The 25,264-nt window shown below is 41.0% G+C and overlaps 2 protein-coding genes across 3 annotated transcripts; one reads left to right on the forward strand and one right to left on the reverse strand.

The window, feature by feature from the left end:
• The first annotated feature begins 12,924 nt into the window (after nt 1-12,924).
• On the forward strand, nt 12,925-15,075 carry LOC147454227 (pentatricopeptide repeat-containing protein OGR1, mitochondrial-like). 2 transcript variants are annotated; one of them, XM_086516237.1, is made up of 2 exons: nt 12,925-14,220; nt 14,330-15,075. In XM_086516237.1, the coding sequence occupies exon 1, from the start codon at nt 12,925-12,927 to the stop codon at nt 13,399-13,401; it is 477 nt and encodes a 158-aa protein (XP_086372363.1). In that variant the 3' UTR covers nt 13,402-14,220; nt 14,330-15,075. The 2 variants fall into 2 exon arrangements, with proteins under 2 accessions (XP_086372363.1, XP_086372364.1); XM_086516238.1 differs by having other exon boundaries at nt 12,925-13,874.
• A 6,154-nt stretch (nt 15,076-21,229) lies between these two features.
• LOC147454228 (ADP/ATP translocase 1, mitochondrial-like) lies at nt 21,230-24,130 on the reverse strand. The gene is made up of 4 exons (XM_086516239.1): nt 23,996-24,130; nt 22,468-22,952; nt 22,001-22,372; nt 21,230-21,788 (listed from the first exon to the last, which is right to left on the reverse strand). Exons 2-4 carry the CDS (start codon nt 22,942-22,944, stop codon nt 21,492-21,494), a joined length of 1,146 nt encoding a protein of 381 aa, XP_086372365.1. The 5' UTR covers nt 22,945-22,952; nt 23,996-24,130; the 3' UTR covers nt 21,230-21,491.
• Nucleotides 24,131-25,264: the final 1,134 nt, after the last annotated feature.

Here is a 25,264-nt window from a genome sequence, read left to right on the forward strand (position 1 = left end):
TTCTCAAACCCTAAAGTTCCAATTCAACCATCTACTCAATCTAAATGTCAAAACTGGGATACAATCTAGAAACTTCTGTAAGCCCCAATATTTACAAGGTGAAATGTCGGGTTTCTCAATAAATGAATAATTATAAAAAATGATCATCTGTCGAGTAGTCAGTTTCTGTAGGGTGTGTCCAGCCTCTAACACTCATATGATGTTTTCAAGCATATCCTTTCCACTCTCCTTGCTATAACCAAGATGCGGCACCAGCAACTACATCAGCTTCTCTTCCTTCTACTAAAAATTCAAAAGACATTAAAGCACTCAAGGCAAAGTTGGAACAAGAGAAGCTGCAAGGGCAATTGCTAATGACAAGGATGCTCACTACCTAAAAGGAGCAATAGGTTAAAGAGCTACAAGAACATCTTGCAAAAGCAACAGCAAATTTGGCAGCACAAGGAGAGATGCTTGCTAAGAAGTTGAAAGCAAAAGTTATAACTTGGGTAGCACCTCTCAAGTACCTGAACATGTGCCAATAGTCCAAACCACACACATAGAGTTTGAAATTGTCAAGAAAATGCCACTAACAGACTTGAACATGTGCCAATAGTGCAAACCACACACATATAGTTTGAAAGTGTCAAGAAAATGCCACTAATAGACCTACCTAATACATCAATTGTGGGGTATTCAAGATCTAGATGAGGACAGACCAGAAGTGGATGCTCGAGATAAGCTAAAGCAGTGGATCGCAGAAAGAAGCAGAAGGAAGATGGTGTTGAACTATCCAATCCTCGCCAATCCTAAATCAAACACCAATCCCAAAGGCATACATGCTACACACCCTCCGGGAAACAATGACAATGTAGAGAGATGTCCCAGATCTCACATTCAAATAGCAAAGATAATTATCACTTGTATAGAAGCTTTTGACAAGATTGACAAGACAAAGCACCCATGGGAATTTTTCCTTGAGGACACAAATGGCATCAATTGGGATCTCTATGAGGCTCCGTCCAAAAGTGTGATCATGGGCGTGTCGCATAATTTGTTCTTGCCCTCCAACTACATGTAGACCTTTGAAGAGGCATTTATGACAAGGTTCTTTGAAATGGATTCAAACATCTTTAATCCATTGACAAAAGAGCTTCAAGCAAGACATATGGCTTATCAAAGTACCTTGCTCAACAACCCTCTTCGAGGTCTCTCCTTCAAGGTGGACATCATGGCAAGGGTAGCAAGGTTCAACAAAGTATTGAAGTCCCTTGAGAAGCAACACTTGAAAAACTATAGATAGATCTTTTGTAGTATGCACGAGGATGTGCATCGGCTTATAAGTGTGGATTGTTTGACCATTATAGCTTACAAGAACCCTCTTAGTCGAACACAGATTTCAAAGCCACATTCTATTTATTATATTTTTCCAAGAACCATGTACATGAGCTTATGTAATTTTGATCCTAGAGCTATACATTTCTTAGTTGTAATGTTTTATAATGTATTCAAGGCCCAGAGTAGCCGACCAATGGCCATTTTTAATAGCCCTATGTATATAAGATAAATTATTGTACTTTTCACTTTAGGGGATTTATAATTGCTATAGTAGTGATTGACATACCAAAACTTGTGCTAACATAATATGCTTGTTTGCACATGTGAACTAGCATAAAAAGCGTAGTACTTTAATATGCTTCTACCCATGATCTAGTCCGCTTGCATGGCTACATCAATAGGCACAAAGTGCACATATTCATCAACAATGGAGCAGCACATAATTTTCTCGACTATGCTTTACTGAAGTGGTTGAAGCTTCAACAGACAAATGATACAAAAAATTACACAATGTCTTTTATGCAAGGACAAGGCTCAAATGTTTGGGACACTATGGTAAAGAATGTGCCAGTATAAGTTCAAAGCCATCCTAGGAGCATCAATTGTCAAGTTGTGTTACAAGACTGGGCACCCTCTTGTTGTAGTGGTAAGCTGCAGTTAGGATAGCTGGCGTAATGGTTAATTATGTGTTGTCTATTTTGTAGAGTGAAATGCGGGGAGTTGACGAAGAGGCGCAGGCACTAACCCTCTTGGTCGTTTTGTACTCGCACAGTATTTTAGATTTTCATTTCAATAAGCCACTATGGCTCTGTAAATAATTGTAGCAAGAACTTCCCCTTATGGGACATGCAAGGCTAATGAGCTTCACTCATCTACAAAAGTGAAGTCGTTGTAAAAGAGGGGCCTCAAATTTTGGCACCGTAAACTCATAAATGATATATTAAATACCAAACTCCACAAGAATAGGTGTCGTGGAGTTTGGGGCTAGATTTAGGCCTTTCTCTTGCAGATTCTATTCTCTACACTCTTATGCTATGCTTAATTTGTTTTATACTCTCTAATCAAGTCTCTATCTCTTACAATTCTCTTACACACTCTTACAATCTTGTCTAAGTCAATTCCATGCTTTGTGCGTGCATGCGTGTGTGTGTGTGTGTGCACGTGCGCGTGTGCGTGCTTGGAAATTGGGGAAAGAGGTTGACAGGTTGATGGTGATGTTTGTGAGCATGTGTTGAATTGTTTTAAGCAACCGGTCTCCCCTCTTTCTTCCAACAGTGGTATCAGAGCAAACACGTTTGATTTAATCGGCATCAGATTTCAATTTCAAGAAGGAAATTTCTTGAATCAACAAACTCGAGATTTCAATTCATCGAATTTGCAATACAAAGATTCAAGGATTCGTGATTATTCACAGCTTAATCAATCGAATTTGCAGAACAAATTCTGCTTGGTCGTTAATTGGCGGCGAATCAACAACTAGTCGGCAACCGGTTTTCAGTTTTGGTTTCATGACGGTCAAGAACGGATATGCGCAGTACTTTGTTAGTGATTAATAATAAGAATATGAATATTTTACGAATGAGTGAAAGAAGAACGAATTTCGAAGAAACTCGATAAAGCTAGATCTAGCTTACAAAGATAAAGAAGGAGTTAATTGCCTAAATTAATTGACGACACGAAGTGATACGATCGACACAGTACGCGTCTTGAACTCGAGGCCTCACCGTCTCAAGTATGAGTTTAATTTTTTGCATTCGGCTTAAATTTATTGGAGACCGTGGGGACCTTTGCTTACACACATGGATCTACACACTTGACCATTGCAAAAACGAGCCCAATCAGTACTGCAGCGGTCGCCCTGCCTTGGGATCACTTTTGTCTTCAGGCACACAGGCCGAGAAGCATCACGCAGGCCGCCATCTCTCCAGTTGTTGCTCGCGCTGTCGTCCTCACCTGCATGCCAAGCTTTTCACACCTTTTTGTTAAAAGGTGAGGCTTTTGAAAAAAGTGGAATGGTCAGCCGCCCATTGCAAGCTTTAAAAAGAAGAAGCAAGACCCCACTTACTTAAGCCTCTATTCACCCCTTCAACCCATTAACTCCCAACTTGATCAGACGCCCATTGGGTTCCAAGGAGCATTTCTCTCCCCAAAACTTGGCTATTCCACTTCTCGCAAGTTGGCTTTCCCCAATTGACTCAATCAGTCGGCACTAGCACAGGATATTCCCACAATTGCCAAAGATATTGGAAAGGACATGTCGGCTTTCCCATTTAATCCCTCTTTGAAACCGACTATCACAATGGAGCTGACAAATCACCTGCCAAAGATCCAAACATGGTCAAGTTAATCAAAAAATTATCAATTATTTGGATAACCTGCGGACTCTCTTTTACAAAACTGATATTGGTGTCTCCTTTGGGGATATGGGAGATCGGACGTCGCGAAACTTAACCAACTCGTAGACGAACCGTCTGACTGCTCACTTTTTAGGCAATTTCCTAGCGCATCGCCATTCTGGACTTGATGCCAACGCAATCTTAAGCTAAGTTCATTTTATTTATGTCATTTCTTTTACTCACTCTCACTTATTCTATATACTGCATCTGTAAAAATCTCCATATAGCCATTTTGAATTTCAAAACACACATATATAAATTAAAACTTATAAATGAAAAAAAGCAATTAATCATGGCACACCTTCCACAAGCACCCACAATTGCTGAACAGCTTGCCAATCTGCAACAATCGCTCATGTATGAACGCATGCTAAGGCAAGAGCTTGAAGATAAATTATTGCATTTTGCACGCATAGAATCCGCACCGGCATCCAAGCAAAACAAAATTAGTAGAAAAGCCTTCACTTTCAAGGATTTTGATGCCACTAAAGAATTCATAGTGTCCCGTTTGTGTTCTGAAAGCAATTTTGTATACATCTCGATCAAACATTTTGACTTGGTGATACCCTGATTTGAGGTCAATTTTGCTATAGATGTTTGCCCCTTTTAGTTTGTCTAATAGATCATCCACTCTAGGAATAGGAAACCTATTCTTGATGGTGATCTTTTTTAAAGCCCTATAGTCAATACACATACGAAAAGTCCCATTTTTCTTCTTAACAAGAAAATTGGAGCCCCGTATGGTGAACTACTAGGCCTTATAAGTCCCCGATAAAGCAAGTCAGTGATTTGAGTTCGTATTTCCTTGTGTGCAGCTGATTTACACAATAAGGTGCTCTACAAGGAGGTTCACTACCCGGTATAATATCTATTTTGTGATCCTCGGGGCGTGAAGGTGGTATTCCAAGTGGTAGATCATGCATGAAATCTGAATTGTGAGAGAAAATCATCATGTGAAGAGTTATGTGAGGTTTCGATTTCAGTGGAAATTTGATTTACCAACACTAGATATGTTTTCCCTTGTTTTCAAATGGCTCTTTTGGCTTGAGTGTGAGAAAGGAGTGGAAATTTTTGGTGTGTTAGTGTTGCTTGGATGAAGAAATTTTAATAATTATGAGTGAGAGACATAGTACAGACGAGTCAAATTCATGACGAAATGGCATTCCCAAAATCATATCAAGACCATCCAATGGTGCTACAAAAAATGTACGTGCTTGTGTAAATTCACCAAATCAAACTTCAACAGTGACTTGGGTTTTGCAATTAAAACATTGATGATGAAAAACAGTTTTGACCTTGTGAGGTGATGAAATTTTCAGAGAGAGATAGTTGTTGTGCCAACCGTGCAAAAATAAAATCATGGCTACTGCCATCGTCTAAAATAATGGTGATATTTCACCCTTGATTGTGCCTTGCACTTCTTTAAACAAAGTGTGAGGCGATATAGGAGTACCTGAAGATGGGTTGTCATCGTGATCATACTCACGATCATATCCCTCACCGTAATTAGCTTCCACTTCATTGCCATTGGGATTAGCATCTTCGATGAGGTTAACAGTAGCTTTGTTGGGGTGGTTGTTGTTGAAGGGTTTTTGGCTTGGATTTTGGTTGACTCCATTGGATTGGCCATTGGAGTGGCCATTGCTCTTAGCAAGACCTTTTGGGCACTTATCTGCATAGTGACCATATTGAAAACATTTGAAACGCTTCACCTTTTTATTACCATTAGAGTTTTGAGCAGGACATTGGTTGAAAGAATTTTGGTTGCGTCGTTTGCTGCGTGTTGTTGTTGCTATGAGATTGAGAAGTTGTAGCAGAATTGTCAAATCTACGTCTCTTGAAAAAGGCACGGCTTTGATGTTTGTTCATGTCAAAGTTAGGAGAGAAAGAAGCTCTCTTGTTACGGTTAGTGTTAGCAGTTTTTTCGTTCTCCGCATTAAGGGCCAAATTAATAGCCTTTGACAGTGAATCTACCTCAGCACCAATTTGTAGTGTTAAGCTAGAGATATATTTACGCTTTAATTTCATGCGGATAACATGTTCAATAGCTTGCAATTGAATTAAACAGTTGCAAAAACCATCAGTATAGTCTTAGACATCTTCATTTCGACCCTATCAAATTAAATCCCACTGGTGTCATTCTTTAGCTTTGTACTGCGTGGACAAAAATTGAGATAAAAACAACTTTTTGAATGCATACCAGGTACATGGTCTTTTCCCGTGCTGTTTGGTGGTGTTCCACCACAATGCAGTGCTACTGGTGAGATAATTTGATGCACATTTTACCATTTCATGTTCGGGAAAGTCTACATCATGAAAATAGTCATATAGCTGACTAACCCATGCTAGAACCAGTTCACATGCATGATGAACAAAATTTTCATTAACCATCAAGATTTTGTGATTGTATTTTTTGATGACATTCTGGTATTCAGTAAATCTGAACAAGAGCATAAAGATCACTTAACACATGTACTTGATCTACTTGCACAAAATCACTTGTACTTGAATCTTGAAAAGAGTTTATTTTTTCAATCAAAATTGGATATTTGGGACACATCATATCGGGTAAGGGAATACATGTAGATCCCAAGAAAATTGAAGTCATTCAAGCATGGCCTAGACCCAAAAACTTGCATGAGCTACGTTCTTTCATCGGTCTTTGTAGCTATTATAGGAAATTTCTTCGTAACTTTGCTTACAAGTCATATTATTTAACTCTCCTGTTGAAGAAAAACACACCTTATGAATGGACTGATTTACAAGAAAGCTCATTTAATACACTTAAACATGCTTTGACTAATGCACCTATATTGCAACTGTCTAACTTTGAAAGACCATTCTTTGTCGTAGTCATTGATGCTAGTGGAAAAGGTATCGGTGCAGTCCTTATGCAAGATAACCATCGACTTGCTTTTGAAAGTCATAAATTCAAACCTTCTGAAACAAAGTTCAGTACTTATGATAAAGAATTGACTGTTGTGGTTGTCCCAATTTCTTACCTGTTTTGTTGCTTTGATCTTTTGGCAAATCAAACAAGTTGAAACATACTGTTTAACATCAATTCCCATAGTAGGCCAATAAAAATCATGACATAAATTTTGAAAAGTTGCAGTAAATCCTCTATGTCCAGCATAGGGTGGTTTGTGCAATTCTTCAATAATTAATGTATGGAAAGGTTTAGTCACACACAATTTCTGTTTAAAATAAAGGAAGTTTTCTTGAATAGTGTATTTGAGAAATGTGTGCACAGAATTGTAAGCATATGCAACCATGTCGTTTTGAAGTCACCATCATGTGCATAAGTGTCAGGCATAGTGTCAAGTGAAGTTCTCATAATGGTTGATAGATTATTAAGTGAGAGTCTTCTACTCAAAACATCACAGTGCACAAGCATGACATGATTTGGACTGTTATTGGTCGTTTTTCTAAACAAGTGTATTTCATTCCTTGTAAGAAAACACTCACAGCACATCAAGCTGCACTTTTGTTTCTTAAGACTGTTTTCCCACATCATGGTTTTCCTAAAGTCATTATTTTTTATCGAGATTCAGAATTATGTAGTGCCTTTTCGACTACTGTGTTTGAAAATCTTGGCACTACACTTGACTTCACTTCTGCAATCCATCTTGAATCTAATGGTCAAACCGAAGTCACCAATCGCACTATCATTGATTTGTTAAAGGCTTATGTTTCTTCTCAACCTAAGAATGGGATGATTACCTGCATATTCTACAATTTGCATATAACAACACCACTCACACTGCCACGGGTAAATCTCCATTTACAGTTGTATATGGTCACTCTCTTCCTACTCCTGCTTCATGTCTTTCTAATGTTGTCCCTGTAGAGCTGATGATTTCACTTTTGACTTTCATGATGTTTATGCAAGTGTGCATTCTGCAATTAAATACTCACAAGAGCTTTACACTGAGCATGCTAACAAGCACCACAAGGCACACCAGTTTAAGGAAGGTGATTATGTTTTACTTTGCATCGAAAAACGAAGGATCAAGATTGTAGATACAAATGTCTTTGTTAAGCTTGGTCCTTATTTTTATGGGACCTTTTAAAATTTCAACTGTCATTAATGATGTTTCTTTCCGTTTAGACCTACTTGCACATTGGCACATTCACAATGCATTTCACGTTAGTCTTTTAAAACCATTCATAGGACCCCTACCTACACATTACATTTATGAAGACCCACCTTCACTTGTAGACCAAGAAGAGCAACTCATCCCTGAAAAAATAGTTGATCACGAAACCACCACTACATGCACTGGTACGGTTTATAACCGTTACCTTTTGACTTTCAAGGGCCACCCTAGAGAGGATGCCAAATGGATGCCTGAAAAGTTTTTTCGCAACTTCCCAGACCTTCTCCAAATTTTCCATCTTTCACAGTCTAGTTGATTTCTTGATTGAGCAACTAAGGACAGTTGTTATCCCTGGTGGGAGGGATGTTATGAGATTGGGCACCCTCCTATTGTCATGGTTAGCTGCAATTGGGATAGCTGGCGTAATGGTTAATTATGTGCTGTCTATTTTATTTTTCTAATTGAGTTTATGATTTTGTAGAGTGGATGCGGGGAGTTGACGAAGAGGCACAGGCAATAACCCTCTCGTGCTTTTATACTCGCTTGGTACTTTAGATTTTCATTTCAATAAGCCACTATGGCTCTGTAAATAATTGTAGTGAGAACTTCCCCTTATGAGACATGCAAGAACTAATGAGCTTCACTCATTTACAAAAGTGAAGTGGTTGTAAAAGAGGGGCCTCAAATTTTGGCAGCTTAAACTCATAAATAATATATTACATACCAAACTCCACAAGAATAGGTGTAGTGGAGTTTGTGGCTAGATTTAGGCCTTTCTCTTCCAGATTCTCTTCTCGACACTTCTTATGCTATGCTTAATTTGTTGTGTACTCTCTAATCAAGTCTCTATCTCTTACCATTCTCTTATACACTCTTACAATCTTGTCTATGTCAATTCCATGATGTGTGTGTGTGTCATAGTCTAGGTGTGTGTGTGTGCGCGCACTTGGAAATTGGGGAAAGAGGTTGACAGGTTGATGGTGATGTTTGTGAGCATGTGTTGAATTGTTTTAAGCAACTGGTCTCCCCTCTTTCTCCCAACAGGTTGTGAACATGTCAAGAGTTGATGTTATTCTTGGGCATGTGTGGCTATATACCTATTTTGAAGCGTAGTTATCAACATAGCACTCTACAGTTTAAAGTTGATGGTAATCATGTTATACTTTTTAAAGAATGGGATGTCCCTTCTTCTCCTATTATATGTACAACCAAGTTGCAATTTTTGTAGAAGCGAATGAAATAGAGAATATTTATGAATATTTATTTGTGTTACTGCTTGTCTACTTTCTTTGTACATGAAGATAAACACTCTGATTTTGTTTCTCGATGTGAGTTTTGCACAAATATAAAGATGTTTTTTTGGACCATCTACCTTCGAGTTTACCTCCACAAGGGAAAGACAACATAGTATAGATGTGCAGCCAAACAACAAATTAGCCTATAGGCTTAGTCAAATTGAAGCTAGAGAGTTGGAACACGAGCAAGTTGAATATATCAGTGAAGGTTTCATTAGACCTAGCTCTTCTCCATGGACATCCATAGTGCTTTTGGTGAGAAAGAAGGACGGTTCTATGCACATGTATGTAGACTCTCCAGTTTTAAATAAGGTTACCATAAAGAATAATTATCATATGCTTAGAGTTAATGCAACCCTATGGGGCTATATACTTCATGAACATTGATTTACCAGATCAGGATATCATCACTTACAATTGATGCTAGAGATATTCCTAAAACAACTTTCCAAACAAGGTTTAGGCATTTTTAAATATTACTTATCAAATAACTTTACCTACTGCTCCCCTACTAAACATTGTGAATCCAACAAAACCTTTTGTTTTGGATAGCAATATGTCTATCGATGCAGTACTTCTTCAAGGGGATAGAACAGTAGACTTTGAGAGTAAGAAATTAAATAGTTCTCATCAAAATTAGTTTACATATGAGCATAAATTCTATGCCAATATACATGCACTTAACAAATGGAGGCATAATTTATATGGTGCAAAGTTTGAGAATATATTTGACCATGAGAGCATTAAGTGGTTTACCACTCAAACGGAGTTGAAGGGTCGCAAGTCTTGTTGGGCAGCTATTATTCGAGAGTATGATTTCCCTTTACAGCATCGTAAAGGCCAGTACAACATGGTAGTCGAAGCTTTCAGCCGCATGCCAGAAATTAATGCTCTGCCTTTTTACAAAAATTACGAGTGAATTCTTGGCCTCTCTTCGAGGCAAGTGCAAATACGATCCATTATACACCACAATGTGGAGTCGTGTAGAAATTAGGGATCCTTATTGCTCTAATGTGAGTGCACCAGTTGACTCTACACATAGTTCTACTTTTTGACAAACAGAACTTTAGCGATGGAAGAATTTTTCTATCGAGGATGGGTATCTACTCCACAAAGGGAGAGTATATGTACCCATGGACTTAGACTCTAGGTGCCAAATTCTTTTTGAGTGTCACGTCAGTTCGAGCGAAAGTCGTCCAGGTATTCAAGAGACATGTATTAATAAGACAACTATTTTACTGGCCACGTTTCCATAAGGATATACATGAGTACATCATAAATTGCCAAAAATGTTGTGACAAAAGTTAAAGCGTCTCAACATAGGTTGGCTTTTATAGCCATTAAAGATCCCAAACGGGAATTTGAAAGCATCTGTATGGATTGTATTGTTGGTCTACCCATGACACTTCATGGTCTCAACTCATTTACTAAGAACGCATATAAATTATATGGCCTTCCGTCTAATATTGTTAGCAATAGAGACAAAAATTTGATGTCGTTTTTGGAGAGCAATATTTTGTAAGCTTGGGACTACTCTTAAATACAACTGGTGGACAAATTGAGCGAGTGAATCATCCTTAGACAGGTGGACAAATTGAGCGAGTAAATCAAGTACTAAAAGATATGCTATGAACCTATGTTAGTAGAAGCAAACATATCGATTTTGAAATTTGCTTACAATAACGCAAAGCATGTTTCCACACGGTTAGACAATGTATGCTAATGGATGGTTATCAACATTGGACTCATGTCCGTAGGGTTAAAGATTTCTTAAAAGAACATTCCGATGTGTTGAGGATTGCCAAGAGAAATGTTAAACAAGTTCAAGACCATTACAAAAAGTTTGCATATGAGAAACACCGACGAGTCTACTTCATGCAGCAAGAGTGGGTGTTTTTGAAGGTTCCAGAGCATTCAAAAGTCTAAAAACTAGCCACTACATTGTTCACTAAAAAGAGCTCTCTCTCTCTCTCTCTCTCTCTCTCTCTCTCTCTCTCTCTCTCTCTCTCTCTTATAGGAGATAGTTTATAGGAGCAAAGCAGAAGAAGGAGAAGAAGAAGAGCCTTTGGCAATGCAAAGCCTTGTAAATCCTTCAAAAAGGTCTAAAAACTTCCTAGATGTGGTGGTTCAAATTTCATCCATTTTCACACTTACTCTGAAAGCTAATTTCAAACGCGTACATGACCTAAAACGGATGCTTTGAGCCATTGTAGATGCATCGCGCGAAAGAAATGCAAAAACACTTTCGAAGCTGGTTATTTCTCTCTCTAGGATTTAACTAGCATCAACCTTCAAGAGCATGGCAATTTTTCTCTAGAATGACACAAACATGTGCCAATAAACACATGCAAGAAGTCATCGGAGGCCACCGATCTTTGAGCCCACAAGTGGCCACTTGGCAAGATCCAAGCCATTGCCCACAGCGCTGCTTTTTACAGTGACAGGATCTGCAGCCCAGAAACCTGCGGGCCTGCCTGCTCTCGTGTTCGTACCAAAAAGTCCATGAGCGTTCGCACAGGTGCCGCGCTCTGTACCAGGAGAAGCGAGCTTCTATGGAAAAGCCATGGAGTTGAGCCTTTTGCCAATCATAGATGGAAGGGGCAGCTGTTCGAGATGGTCAAGATCAACCCGTTTTGGCCATCAGCAGATGCAGAGAACAACTCGAAGCGCATGGCCACGAGCCTCGCAGGAACAATTAAAAACAGCGCTGCTTTTCACAGTGGTAGCAGATGCAAAGAGGGGGCATCTGCAATCACTTACGCTTCTATCTTGAAGGCATGTGGCATTGAGCTCCCGATACAATGACCTACATGTGCCACTGGGAGGCATCTGGCATCATGCAGGTTGTTGGTATGGGCAAAAGAGTTCACAGTGATATTGTTGGTCAGGGGCTGTTGACAAAAAACGTTGTGCATTTTGAAGGCATGTGGCTCTACCCAAGGTACTGATATGGGCTCTTCCATGTTGTCTCTTGGAATGTTTTGATCGCGGGATATGCCCAACAGTGGCAAGGCCAGGAAGCTCTAGGTTGTTTTCAGCAGATGTAAAGAGAGGGCAGCTCTCCAAATGCAATCACCTACGCTTCTATCTTGAAGGCATGTGACATTATGCAAGATGCTGATATGGGCAAAAGAACTCACAATGATATTGTTAGTCATGGACCGTTGGGAAAAAACTACGTACTTGGCATTGCCTTGGCATGTATGCCAAATGTGGTGCAGTTCAGAAAGCACAAAAAGTGCTTGAGGAGCTTACTGTTCGGAGCGGCATCTCTTGGAATGCATTGATTGCAAGTTACGCATATGGAGTCTTTCATGTCATCTCTTGGGATGCTCTGATCGTGGGATATGCCCAATCGTGGCCTTCGAGCTGTTTTCAGCAAATGCAAAGAGAGGGCAGCTCTCCAAATGCAATCACCTACACCTCTATTTGCTTCTATCTCGAAGACATGTGGCCCCGGATGCAATGACCTAGTCTCTTGGAATAATTTGATCACGGGATATGCCCAACAGTAGCAGGGCTACGAAGCTCTGGATTGTTTTCAAGAGATACAAAGAGAGGGAAGCTTCCAAGGGCTGTTGCAAAAATTGTCGTGCTTGGCAATGACTTGGTCCACGCACGTCTCTTTTCTCTCGCAACACTGCCAAGCAAGCAGCGCAATAAAGGCTACACAAGCAAAAATGGAGAGCAAGAAAATGAGTCTTTCTTTTGTCAGCTCACTTAAAGACACTGCTAAGAAGAAGGTTTTGTACAAATGCAGTAGAATTCATGTTGATATTCCAATAGTTACTTGGAAAGAATGCATACTTCGGGAAAATGTTGGTCGGTATGTATGTCAAGTGCGGTGCACATGTCAGTGCGCAACAAGTCTTTGACGAGCTTACTGTGCGGGATGTCGTCTTCTGGAAGGCACTGATTGCAGGATATGCCCAACAGAGACGCAATCATCTTGAGGATGCGCGTAGAGTTTTCAATCAACTCTCAGGTAAAGATGTTGTAATACAGGCTATTTGGAGTCTGGATAACTTAATGCACGATTTACAAGAGGGTGGAGTTGTTGAACCGAATCACAGTATCATGGTTTTTGCTCTCAAAGCATACTCTATTCTACTTGCTTTGGATGAGGGGAGGTTGATCCGTTGTACTGCATTGGAAACTGGTTGCAAGCTGGATGTGTACGTCAGAAGCTCATCAATCAACATGTATTCCAAATATGGGAGTCTCTTGATGCTTGCAAGATGTTCCCCCTCCGCCTGCACCCCCAACCTACTCCTTCAGGTCCAAGCTCCCTGACATATACATACCTGACCATCTAAAATGTCGACGAGCTAGGCATTTTGGACCTACCGAGAAGTGGATGTGAAACCCCTTGGAGTTGGTCTAGGATTCACGGTAAAGAGACACAATATAGTGAAGATGGCAGGAATGGGCATGCCATGTGGGCTATCAGGTTTCCTTACGGAAAACCTGGGAAGGCAGGACAGCTCAAGCACAAGCGAGTCTTTTTCAGCGGCGACACATGTTTTCGAGACGTCTCTCAATACAGATTCAGAGAGTCTTCCATTGCTGGAACCCAATTCCCCTCTTCAAGACTATTGTAAGCGTCGAAGTGAGTGTGCCTTGGGAGCAGAATAGGAAGGAGGACCAAGAGACAAATGGGGCGAGCTATATGAATCCCGTACACCTGGTGTTAATGAGAGAGGATGGAAAGCATGCAGCATCAGAAATACATGCCCAAAGCATTCAATGACATTTGCATGGAACAGGTAAAATCTCCTGCACTCAGATTTTCGCAGCATCATTGAATTGCCTTTCAGTAGAGGGGTAGAGACCATGTGGTACTTACATAAAATGTGACCTGGAAAGTATTTTAAAGTTAAAGAATACAATGTAGGGGGCAAGAATTGTACTCGAGGAGTCAAGTTGCTGATGCATGATGTCATTTGGTCTTTATCTGCTCATTACGAAGTGTATGCCGTCAGTTGTTCTTATCGTCTCACAGATGGGGTTAATTCTTGACAATAAGCTGATAAATTTACTTGACATGTGCATTTCATGTTTTAAAGTTAATCATCGCCGTGAAATTGGGCCATTTTACAGAGAGCTATGGAGGTAATTGATCATCATATATGCAATTCTTTTTTAAAATTCGTTAATGCGCTTTGTAATTCGTTTACTTCAATGCTAGATGCTTGATCTCAATCTACGTATGTTCTGTTAGGTTCTATAGCAACGCCCCATGGCAGAGGTCTGTTCTAGTGCTACTGAAAGAGAAGATATCAGATTTCAATCAATAGTCAGTTGGCCTAATCTGGACTCGAATCACCAAAACTCATTACCTTCACAGGCCCATTCAGCACATTTTTGTGATGATGCTATCAGGCTGTTGACGATGCAAACGCCAAGAAATGGAAAGAGTAAAGGTCAAAGTGGACATGAGGGCCAGAAAAGCTTAGCAGGATCGATCACACCAAAGCTTATGATGGTTATCCTCAAGTAACTAAGCCAGTTGCTTCAGTGCTAGTTGCTTGCGCTTTTAGCAGAGAGTATGAGGGGATTAGTGGATAGCTCATTGTCAAGGGAAAGGCATTGGGGAATACTAGTGCAAGTTATGGTCTGATGAGCCGTTGGCTTCAGTTGCACTCCTCGTCCAGCTCTGTTGATAGCCTAACTGAAAATTTGATGAGGCAAGCATTTCGGAACGATTTGCAAACATACAGAAACATCTCTCATGACCAATTCAAAGCAAAATATGGTGTCCGTGGGAGTTGGTTAATGTGTACCTTCAAGGAGATGCAGCAACATTGCAGCGGAAGTCAAGTCATCCATGCGGGTGATTACGTTGCCGACCAGGATCAAAAGAATAGTCAAAGAGCAAAAGCGAAAGCTAATTCTTTTTTCCACACAAAAAGATTTGATGCTGGAGAAGCCGAAGAACACAGACTGAGGAGTAATGGCATTTTTGGAGACAAACATACCAATATGTCAGCACCTATTAGCCTCCAACAGCATGGCCATTCAACAACTGGGAGGGATAGCAAAAACTTTACGACAATATGGCCAGTACTACGGTATATAAAGAGCTTCTCTTGCTAAACCGTGTGCAGGCGGCAACCAATGCAGACGCAGTTGAGATTAGCAACAACAATATATTGCAACGTTGCTCTTTTGCAATAGATCGTTTACAGCTGTTGGTGACGAGCTTGAGTATACTGCCTCTATGGCCACAAAAACACACTCATTACACCCTCACCTTCGGGCGGTGCTGAAGAGAATTGCTACTTGATTGAGACCCTGATTGAAACCCCTTGGAAATAACATACATCAAACAAATTGACAAATTTGGCGTCGTGTTACCTTGAACCGCAGGTTGATGTGTTGAGAAGTATAACATGGGGCATTTACAAGTCTAGTTGGTCATAGCTTACCACAATGTGTAGAAGGCAGCTGAATGAAAGGTAGAATGGGCTTCATAACTATTGAATATGACAATGTCCGTGTCACTTTTTGGCTCTGTTTTGAAGGAGAATGATATCGAGCGGAGCGCCAACCATACTAATATCCATGAGCTTCACATAATAGTAGTTCGTCCGATACGCATTTGGATTTTGATGAGCGGGATGAATAGTGCCTTTTGCTTTGGGACGTCCACCTCAAGATGACTATTATCATGTGCAGTTAGAAAATACGATACATAGCACAGGTTAGTCAGCAAGGAGACAAGAAGGCATAATTGTCGGTCGAAGCAGCTTACAACACAAAGGAAGGAGAGAGAGAGAGAGAGAGAGAGAGAGAGAGAGAGAAGGTAATATTGATTAGTGTAACTATGTCGGACTTTGTAAATAATTAATTTATTTACGAGAAAAGAATTGTCTAATTAGTTGTGTGCACATCAGATAGATCTAGCAGTTTCTGGGACCTAAGGTGCGCCAAAGTTTGGGCCAGAGCACCTCAGGGAGACCCTAGCAGAAAAATACCCTGAAGCCCTAGTGATTGGAAAATCGGGTCTTCAATAAAGAGGTAGATAGTAGCCTCAGATTTCAGGCTCAGAAAAATTACGCGCGCTAGTGCAAGCACAGGAATGAGATGGAGTCCTTAGACTATTAACCCTAAGGCTTGATTATTTTATGGCCTTAGGATAAGTTAGTTAAAAGTATTCTTAAATGATTTGCGTTGGACCAAATGGCCAGACAAGTGCGCACAGGTAATGCCAGAGCATTGCTGGCACGGCAATGCGCTAGGGAGCAGCTAACGTTTTCATTTGTTGCATCTATGTGTGCAGTTGTGCACTTAATTGCACATTTCATTAACTAGCATATGATTTTTAAAGTCAAAAGTTGAATGGTTTTTAAATTTTAAAGTAAGTGTGCAACTTGGCACACTTTTCCATGCAATCTCTCTCTCATGCTAGCGCCCCCTCTTTTGGGAGGCTATAAGAGAGTAGCCCCTCCCCCTCTTGCCAGGATGGCAGTGCACTACCCCCCCCCCCCCCCCCCCCCCAAGTTGACCATCCTCTACGCAGTGAAGCTCTCCATTGAAGCTTGAGAGCAGCACCTTGTGGTGTATGTGGAGCCTCTGAGCACCCATCACCTAGAACAAGGCCTCTCATGGTTGCTTGCAACTTTGGGAGAAGTTTCATTGCGTAAAGTAGTAGAAAACTCTCTTTCTCCCTTGTTTAGCTGCTGCAAATTCCCTGTTTTCAGTCCCTAATCACTTGTATTAGGGTGAATTTCAGCAAAGTCTTAATAGAATCTCATTCCCCACTACCTACTCTACACATACACCAAGTTTGGAGCATTTCCATCGCGAAAAGGACCTCCAATTTGGCATTGGAACACGCTCAAGTAACAATTTTTGGTTATGTGCAGAAAATTACAGCCAGCGTATGTGTGTGTGTTTTGCATGTTTCTGTGGTTGGTTAATTGCAGGAATGATTACGTCCAAAGTGGCACAGTTAGCGGAAGATAGACCCTCATTCGTGAGAGCTTCTGATGAGTTTTGTGGAAGGTAGACTCTCCCCTACGAGAGCTTCCCAAAATCTCGCAGACGAGGATAAATCCTCTCAATAGTCAGAGAGCAGTTCTTCTACTCTCTCAGTCAGAAGCAGAAAAAGGCCAAGAAAGAATAGAGGACGGGCTTTCACCCCGTTCCCGTGCTTGTAAAGATTCTCCCTTAGTAATAAAGATATTCTCTTTATGGGGGGGAACCAGCCCATCTTCTGGTCCCCAATGAAGTGTCAAGCTTTCTCTCTCTCTCTAATTCTCTTGAGTATTTGAAGTGCAATCAAACGTCAGTTTATGCTTCCGTATTTTTGTGACAGAGGGCATGGAACGTAAAGTTACATCTGCGTGTTTTGTGTATGGCAAGGAGGACATATATTCACAACACTGCATGTTCCAATTGCACAATCGTGACTCTAGCTCGACAATACTGCAAGGTCCGTTATCTGCATTCAATTTCTCATGCGTTAGCTTGGCGCAATTCATAAATGCTATTGGGCAGGACACGGCTTTCGTTTCTTATAAGTTTTTGGAGAGACCACAGTGCCAGCTCTCCACCGTACTTTTGTACGGCACCTCTGTATGATGTGCGCTGTATACCCTGTACTTTCAGTTTGCGATGTTTCATTGCAAGACGATATGTTTAACTAGTCATGTTGCTTTTTTGTAGCTTGACTCAAATATCCACGTATAGATTGGACAATCGAAAAGCAGCAGTACAACATTGCAAGTAAGTAAAGCACCTCATCTATTGTTGCAGTTTATTCATGCTTTTTCTATTTTCTTGTTTTATAATTTTTCACACTACCTTTGCTTTGGTTTATTTGGATCTCATTTTCAGAACTACACACTCGATGTCAATTAACTGTTAGTTACACAGACAACTCTTTACATTTGATTGCTAGCCAATACATGTGATGTATTACAATAGTGAATAGACAAGTAGTGAATGCATGTGATGTATCACAGTAGTGAATTCACCTTGTGCATCTTTACTTTAGCTCTAATAATCGATACCATACTAGGTATCTCAATAATTCGCGTCATACTATATATGTCTTCGTTTCTCCTGTAATAAATGTCAGTATGATGTTCTCAACACTTAAGACGATTACTTGAAACTAGCTTATCATCCATATGTTAAGTCATGGTTTGAAATTATTGCATTTTATAAAAATTGGAGCATACAATGTGACATCTTTGCTCACAATCTAGAAATATATCCCTCTTGCGCGGCAGCATACCTCACATATATAGCGATAAACAAGATACACTCATGTTCTCACTTCTATATTATTATTGGGCGCTTTGTCGTCGGAGCGGCAGCAACAAGACTCGGCAACATTGCATCCAAGTCCATTGCCAGTTGAAGATACCAACCACGAATAACAGTATCGTCTCTCTATTTATGAGACCAATGAGCGATAAAAGAGGCAAATATTATAATTATAGACGAGCTATCCATGTTAACCCAAACGAACTGTCATTATCTAAGACAAAATCAATGTAACAAGCAGTACATTGGCAGATCCCTTCAACAACAAATGTGTTCTCTTGTTCGGTGATCTTACCCAACTACCCCCAATTTGTAGTCACGCACGAAAGCTTTGTAACACATGCCATATCACAAGCTTGGTCCACTGGCTCATGCAACTTTCTACAAGATGTCATGCTCTGTAAGACATGCAACGGACCTTGAACTACTTCAATTCTTGACCATTATTCGTGAAAGAAAACCAATCGTAGATGAGATCAATTGTACCTTGGGTGCATGTATTATAAATGAAGTGCATGTGCATAACTACATTAACAACTCTACTCCGATAATCTGTACTCATAGATCATACGTCCAACACTATAACAACCTTGCCTTGAATAAGTTGTACAATCAAATTGATATTACAAAAGTTGGACAAGGGTAACATAAATGTCCTTCAGTAGTGGCTTCTAGACCCTAAGATAAACGAACTGGATTCGATTGCAATTGGCATGCGTTACACGATCATTGAAAACATCGACTTGACAATCGATGTGGCAAACGATGCAACATGCATTGTCAATGCACATAACACAGATCACATAAGTTGAAGTTACATGTATCAATGTCCTTATTTATTGTACCAGGAATAAGTACAAAAGAAGAAAGGCAAAACACACTTGCCATCCACCTTCAAAAATGAGAGGCAATGTTTTGTGCTACCAACCATACGATGAAAAGTTTCTTTTTGAAATACTTTCCATTTGCAAGAATTTACATGTAGCACATGTACTAGAAAAAACATTCATCAATAGACATTAGTAGAGGTTCTTGGATATAATCTCAACCGTAACCATCCCTATAATTTCTTCTAATTGATGCTCTTAACTTTGTCTCCTCCCATACACATGATAGTTTTTTCAAATCTATATCCCTTGCACGCAAAACTGCCCTGGTCTCTTGTTCCCTTCAATGCTAGATACTAATTCTTAATGTGCATGTCCTGCTATATTCTATAGATGTTATATAGACGCAAAACTGCCCTAGTCATGCTCTTGTTCCCTTCAATGCTAGATACTAATTGTTAATGTGCATGTCCTGCTATGTTCTATAGATGTTATATAGCAAGGTCACTAAGCTAGACTAGTTATTCCGGAGACACGAAATTTGCCTTATTGACACATACATAACAAAAATTGAACTACCAAAAACAACATAATTGTTAGAAGAGCTCTATGAAGCTTCACAACAGACTTTGAAAGTTGCCAAACCATAGTGTAAAACAGATAGTAGACTAGATTTTGAGAAATCTATGGTGGTCACTCGCATTACTAAAGCTATATTTACACCATGGGTGCTTTAATCATCCTAGTCGTATAATTTTATAATACTAAATCTTTGCCATTTAACCATGTAGGATACCTCTTCAAAAGTGATAGCATAGTCTACAATTTCTGGTTGAGAAACTATAAGGCCTTCACAAATGGGAGTCTAATTGCTTTTCTATCTCCATTACAAAAATTAAAAGGTAACCTTTCAGTGATTGCTTCATTTTAGGGAAGGGATGCCTCAACTACCCCCCGACATTTTAGCCAACACTAAGTAGATAGGCAACAAATGCTGAAAAAGATTAGGTTCTAAAGAGTAGAGTTAAATCTAGGTAGTCATCTTTGGGAGAAGGATATCGGGGCTCCCCTTTTAAAGCATGTTACTTATAAATATCCCCTAGAGTACCTATTCCTTATGAAAATGTCTCCTAGTAGCTATACGCGCACTGACTGAGGTAGAGAGAAAAGGGAGAGTGCATGCAAGAAAGAACTAAGGCAGCAATGGCAAACCTGAGGACCATGCGGGGTGAGCAATTGGGCGCCAAGGGGCAGCAGACAAACAATTCAAACAGTTTTGCAAATATGTGATGCACAACGAATATCCATTGCGTCCACTTGACAATTTGATAATCATGCAAACAATTCTTCTCAAGCACAATTACCCACTCAACTACTTACCTACGCGTCCTAACAACGAAATGCTGGCTAAGGTGGCAAAAGCAGTCATTCGGTGCAGATAATACCATAGTTGCCAAAGCAATGATCTGCATACAAATGAATGGCTCTGCCCTTGATGCAAATGTACCAGCACACCTTTTAACCCACCTATAGCACAATCTTCCCCATTTGCTTATTCACAATAGTGTAAAACTAACAGTAAATAGAAACCCGTCTATTGACAGGCAGGCCACACCAGAACAGACAGAACTACATCCTCAGGACTCGCCATGCCCCACCACCAACTTAATATATCCACCATTCAATTACGGAATTTCAAAGGTTCCAACCACGGGAAGCATGGTGCTTGCAGGATACTAAATCACAGGCTTCCATGACAAACCACTGTCCTTAAATGATTATCGAGGTGAGAAAACTTGTTGACAGATCAGTTCTAGTATCCATATACGACCAATACAGTTAAAAGTCCATCTCCTATCAATCACACAAACCAGCATAGCTTCCCCAAAATTCTAATAATGGGGCTTGATCTGTAATCCCCTAAAATTATGCAGCATTTAGCATAAAGCTTTCAACAGAGCACCCACTGATAATATAAGAACTTCAAAACTTGTTACTTCATATTGGCAAAATACCGCTCAACCTCAAGAGAAAATAACTCTTCTCATTCAGAGAACTCAAAAACATGCCTTTTGAGTGCTAACCTTTAATGTAGGGGACAAATCTAATTATTAAATGAATCAAAATATCGGCTCGTAATAGTTCAGCCAATAGCGCGAGAATCAGAGTATCCAAAAAAATGCACGTGGCTTTTGGATGCCACTGGACTCCATTTCGTCATTATCCTGAAAGCTAGGCCCCCTTCATTCATTACTCTACAAAAACCTACTTGAACAAGCCTTAGCCTCCACCAGATCCATATGTCTTTCCAAAGAAGATCAACTGCAGACGATCATAGCCAGAAAGCACACCAGCACCAGCAATAGCTCTCAAAATGTTTGCACCTGCCCCCTTGAAGAGCGACTTCACACCTTCCTTTTGAATAACCTGCTTGAAGCAATCCATGGAGCCAGAATACTTCACTGCCTCACCAGAGGTCATCATCATGCGACGTCTTACAGTGTCAATGGGATATGAAGCTAGTCCAGCACCAGTAGTAATACTCCAACCAAGGAGAAAACTAGCAAGGAAGTTATCCTGCAACATAACCACAGAACGTTAAGAAACTCCAAATAGCACCCAACTACCTACATAGAAGAAACAGCCCATGGCCCCAGCACGTTCCAAATAATCTCGGCTTTAATGGTCATCATCACAATATACGTAGAAAGGGAAGATAGCATCAGAAAATAAGGACCTAAAGACCGAAAACATGACAGAGAGAAGGAAATTTAAGCCCAACAGCATACCTCTAGGCTCCCCACCAGAACAACTGGCTTCAATGAGTCGTACATCCCAAAGTAAAGACCTCTGTATACGACAATGCCCACGCATGAAATAGTGAAGCCCCTGTACAAACCAGGAAGGCCATCTGATTTCAATGTCTTCTTGTAGACATCCAGAAGTCCATTAAATTGTCGCTCTCCACCCTTCTTGGCAGCCTTTGCGTCATTGGCAAGACGAGTTCGGGCAAAGTCAAGAGAGTACACGAAGAGTAAAGAAGAGGCACCAGCTGCACCACCAGAGGCCAGATTCCCAGCAAACCACGGCCAGTAACCATCCCTGTCTTTTTTCTTGTTAAAAAGCTTCTTAAAATAGTCCTTGAAAGCAAAGTTAAGGGCCTGCATGCAGGAAGCAGTGAGCGAGCCAAAGACGCAAAGCATGTAAGAGGCTCTGAAAACCACCTCCCACAGAATATATCAATCTCAAAGTTTACCTGAGTTGGGAAGTATCTGATAACATTGGCTGTGTTTCCTCGCCATAGGGAGATAAAGCTTTCCTCCGCAATAGTGCGCTTAAAACAATCGCCAATTCCCTTGTATGGCTCTTGAAGTCTTCCAGACTTGAGCATCTCATCCTGGTTCTGAATTAAAAGTTTGACACGCTCAATAGGAGCAGCAGCAGTCTTGGAAACTGCAGCTGACACTCCACCCATAAGAAAATCAACTGCAAAGCTCTTCTCAGTAGGAGCGGCCACAAATACAGGGTTGACAGGTAGAGGGGTGAATGAGGTTTTGGTATGATCTATAGTAACCATGCTTGAAGACAAGGCAGGTGAACGCCATTCATGGCGTTGGTAAGCAGAGGACACAGCACCGTAGTGCATTCTTCGATTGTCAGATACTTTTGACCCAAGGAAAGGATATCCTCCTAGTTTCTGCATGACTGAGGGTACCTTTCGTTCCTCTGCCATTGTGAACACTGCAACATATGGGAGTTACATAAGCACAAGACCATGCTAAGCTAATAAGAAAGCTCCATGCAGCAAGGAATCATGCATCAATGAAAGACTTTCTTCTAGTGAAGAACGCATCTATAAAATTTGACCAAAAAGAAAAAAAAAAGTTGGCCAACTGAATCAGCTAGGCGAAGATCCAATAGAAAAGGCAGGCATATTAAATCCTATTGTTATTGGCATGCCCATTGTTCGGAGTTGAGAAACATTAACCTAGCTGTACATACACCAACCCAATAAAAATGAAAGAACTCCAGGGTTAAGAATTCCAACAGAAATAGATATATGTTAGCAAGCCGTAGTTCATCCAAAATTGCGATCTGCAGGCATGGAACACTAGAGAAGACAAGAGCCACATAAACATCATACAGTTCCTGGTGATGTTACAAAGCTACAACACGGAAAGTCTTGTAGGCTAGATGAGCTTCCAACAGTTTACAAAGCACACAAAACACATTTCAATATACTACTAACTAGCACCACCACCGCAATTTACCTAACCAGTAGGAATCAAGTTGAACAAGACTAAGTCAGTACTAATTAGTCTCAGACTCGGTTCTGAAGAGAAACTCTTGCCAAAAAGAAAACATTGTGACGATCTATGCACTGAGCACAGCAAGCGATCTGCCTGATAGACAGCACTACTAAGCAAATCAAGCTCATGGGAGCTTTCTACTTAATCGACAGTAACAATGACATCACATAATTCACTAGAAAGGGCGAATCAAACAGAATCGCCCACTAAGGGGGTGATAAAAAAAAGGAAGCGCAGAAACTCAAGTTTCGTAGGCATAAAACAGCAACGCGATGTAGATCGAACACTGACGAGATGGGAAACAAGATCATGCAGCTCACCCACCAAATCCGCAGCCCGACATAGATCCAAACATGCTACATCGAAAACGAACAGCAAAAGAACAACAAAAGGAGGGAGACGGTATACAAAAGAGAACAGCAGCAGAAGAGCAAGAGGAGGAAGCGAACACAGAAGAGATCGAAGGGGGTGTACCTGGAAGAAAGCACCGCTACCGAATGAAAGAGAACGCGAATGGAGATTTCGCAGGGTATTTAGGGTAGTAGACGTTCACATTCACAAGACGGCCATACCCAACCGGCCAAAACGAGACAAAGTCCTTATGCCCACATGTTTCAATTTAGGGGTGGGTTCAGACTTCTACATTCACACATACAGGCGGCAAAGCCTAGCGTGCCTCGCTCTCCTCCAATAGGAGCGAGGGAAGAGGCTGCTGATTGGGTATGTCGCCACAGCAGGCCACAGTGCTCATTTTCGAGGGACGTGTCGCCCATTCTATGGCCCGGTTCAAATGAGCAAGCGGCGTAGAGGACCTCTTCTTCTCTCTCCGCTCTGCTTGTTCACAAGGAACGGAGGTAGCCCCCTCAATTGAAACAATGATCCTCTTCTGAGCCAATGAGCCGCATTGAAGCCTGACGAGCTGGACCTAAGTTGCACAGTCCGCACTTCAAGCTGAAAAGCAGCCCGATAGACGAGCCTTTTTGCGCCGCAGAGGGGGGGCGGGGGGGGGGGGGGGGGGAGCGGGGTCGCCCAAAATTGGGTGGGTTCGAAAGTGAGCTCGCTTCTTTCTACCCAATCGTTGCCGCCCTGCTCGACAGACACACTCTTCCACCTAGTCATCTGAACCTAGCCTATTGGTGGGTCCGAAAAGTGGAAGTGCAACGCTATCCAATGGGGCGCAAGCCACGCAAGGTGGACGCCCCTTTAGAATTCTCAGTCGCCATCCCATGTGGACCCAACCTTATACTCTCTAAGCATGAGCAAGAGATACTTTTTTTACCTTGATTGTGTAATACTGATTTTTGCAATGCATGAAGCGGAAGCGGAAGCATGCCACTTGGCATTGTTTGATTTGAGAGACAAAAGTTGAAATTTCAAAGCAAAGTTGTATGGGCTGCGAAGGTGCGCTGATTAGCTAGATTTAGTGGCCCCCAGAAAGCATGGGATGAGCTATATGCAAAGGTAGAGCTAATCAGCTAAATTTGGAGCGCGCCCACACACACACACACAGAGAACTTTAACATGTGTTGCAAAGGTGCACTGATTAGCGAGATTTAGTGCCCCCCAAAAAGCATGCGACTAGCTTTTTCGAAAGGTAGAGCTAATCAGCTAAACTTGGAGCGCCCTTGTAAAGCTATGTAGCCACACACACACACACACACAAAACATCCTCTTGCAGACGGGATACCACAGAGAGAGGGAGGCTCTATCATGTTCCTTTAGAGATAAGTTGTGTGTGTGTTG

The sequence above is a fragment of the Adiantum capillus-veneris genome, chromosome 7 (genome assembly GCF_014529385.1).
Source record: "Adiantum capillus-veneris isolate H3 chromosome 7, ASM1452938v2, whole genome shotgun sequence".
Lineage (NCBI taxonomy): Eukaryota > Viridiplantae > Streptophyta > Polypodiopsida > Polypodiales > Pteridaceae > Adiantum > Adiantum capillus-veneris.

What these genes read in the sequence shown, in the direction of transcription:
- LOC147454227 (XM_086516237.1), top strand. Translation starts at nt 12,925, where the DNA reads ATGTTGGTCGGTATGTATGTCAAGTGCGGTGCACATGTCAGTGCGCAA.
- LOC147454228 (XM_086516239.1), bottom strand. Translation starts at nt 22,944, where the DNA reads ATGGCAGAGGAACGAAAGGTACCCTCAGTCATGCAGAAACTAGGAGGA. An exon ending in TCAGATACTTCCCAACTCAG is followed by an intron (nt 22,373 to 22,467) that starts GTAAACTTTGAG and finishes TCCTGCATGCAG; the next exon opens with GCCCTTAACTTTGCTTTCAA. An exon ending in TTCTGGTGGGGAGCCTAGAG is followed by an intron (nt 21,789 to 22,000) that starts GTATGCTGTTGG and finishes GTTATGTTGCAG; the next exon opens with GATAACTTCCTTGCTAGTTT.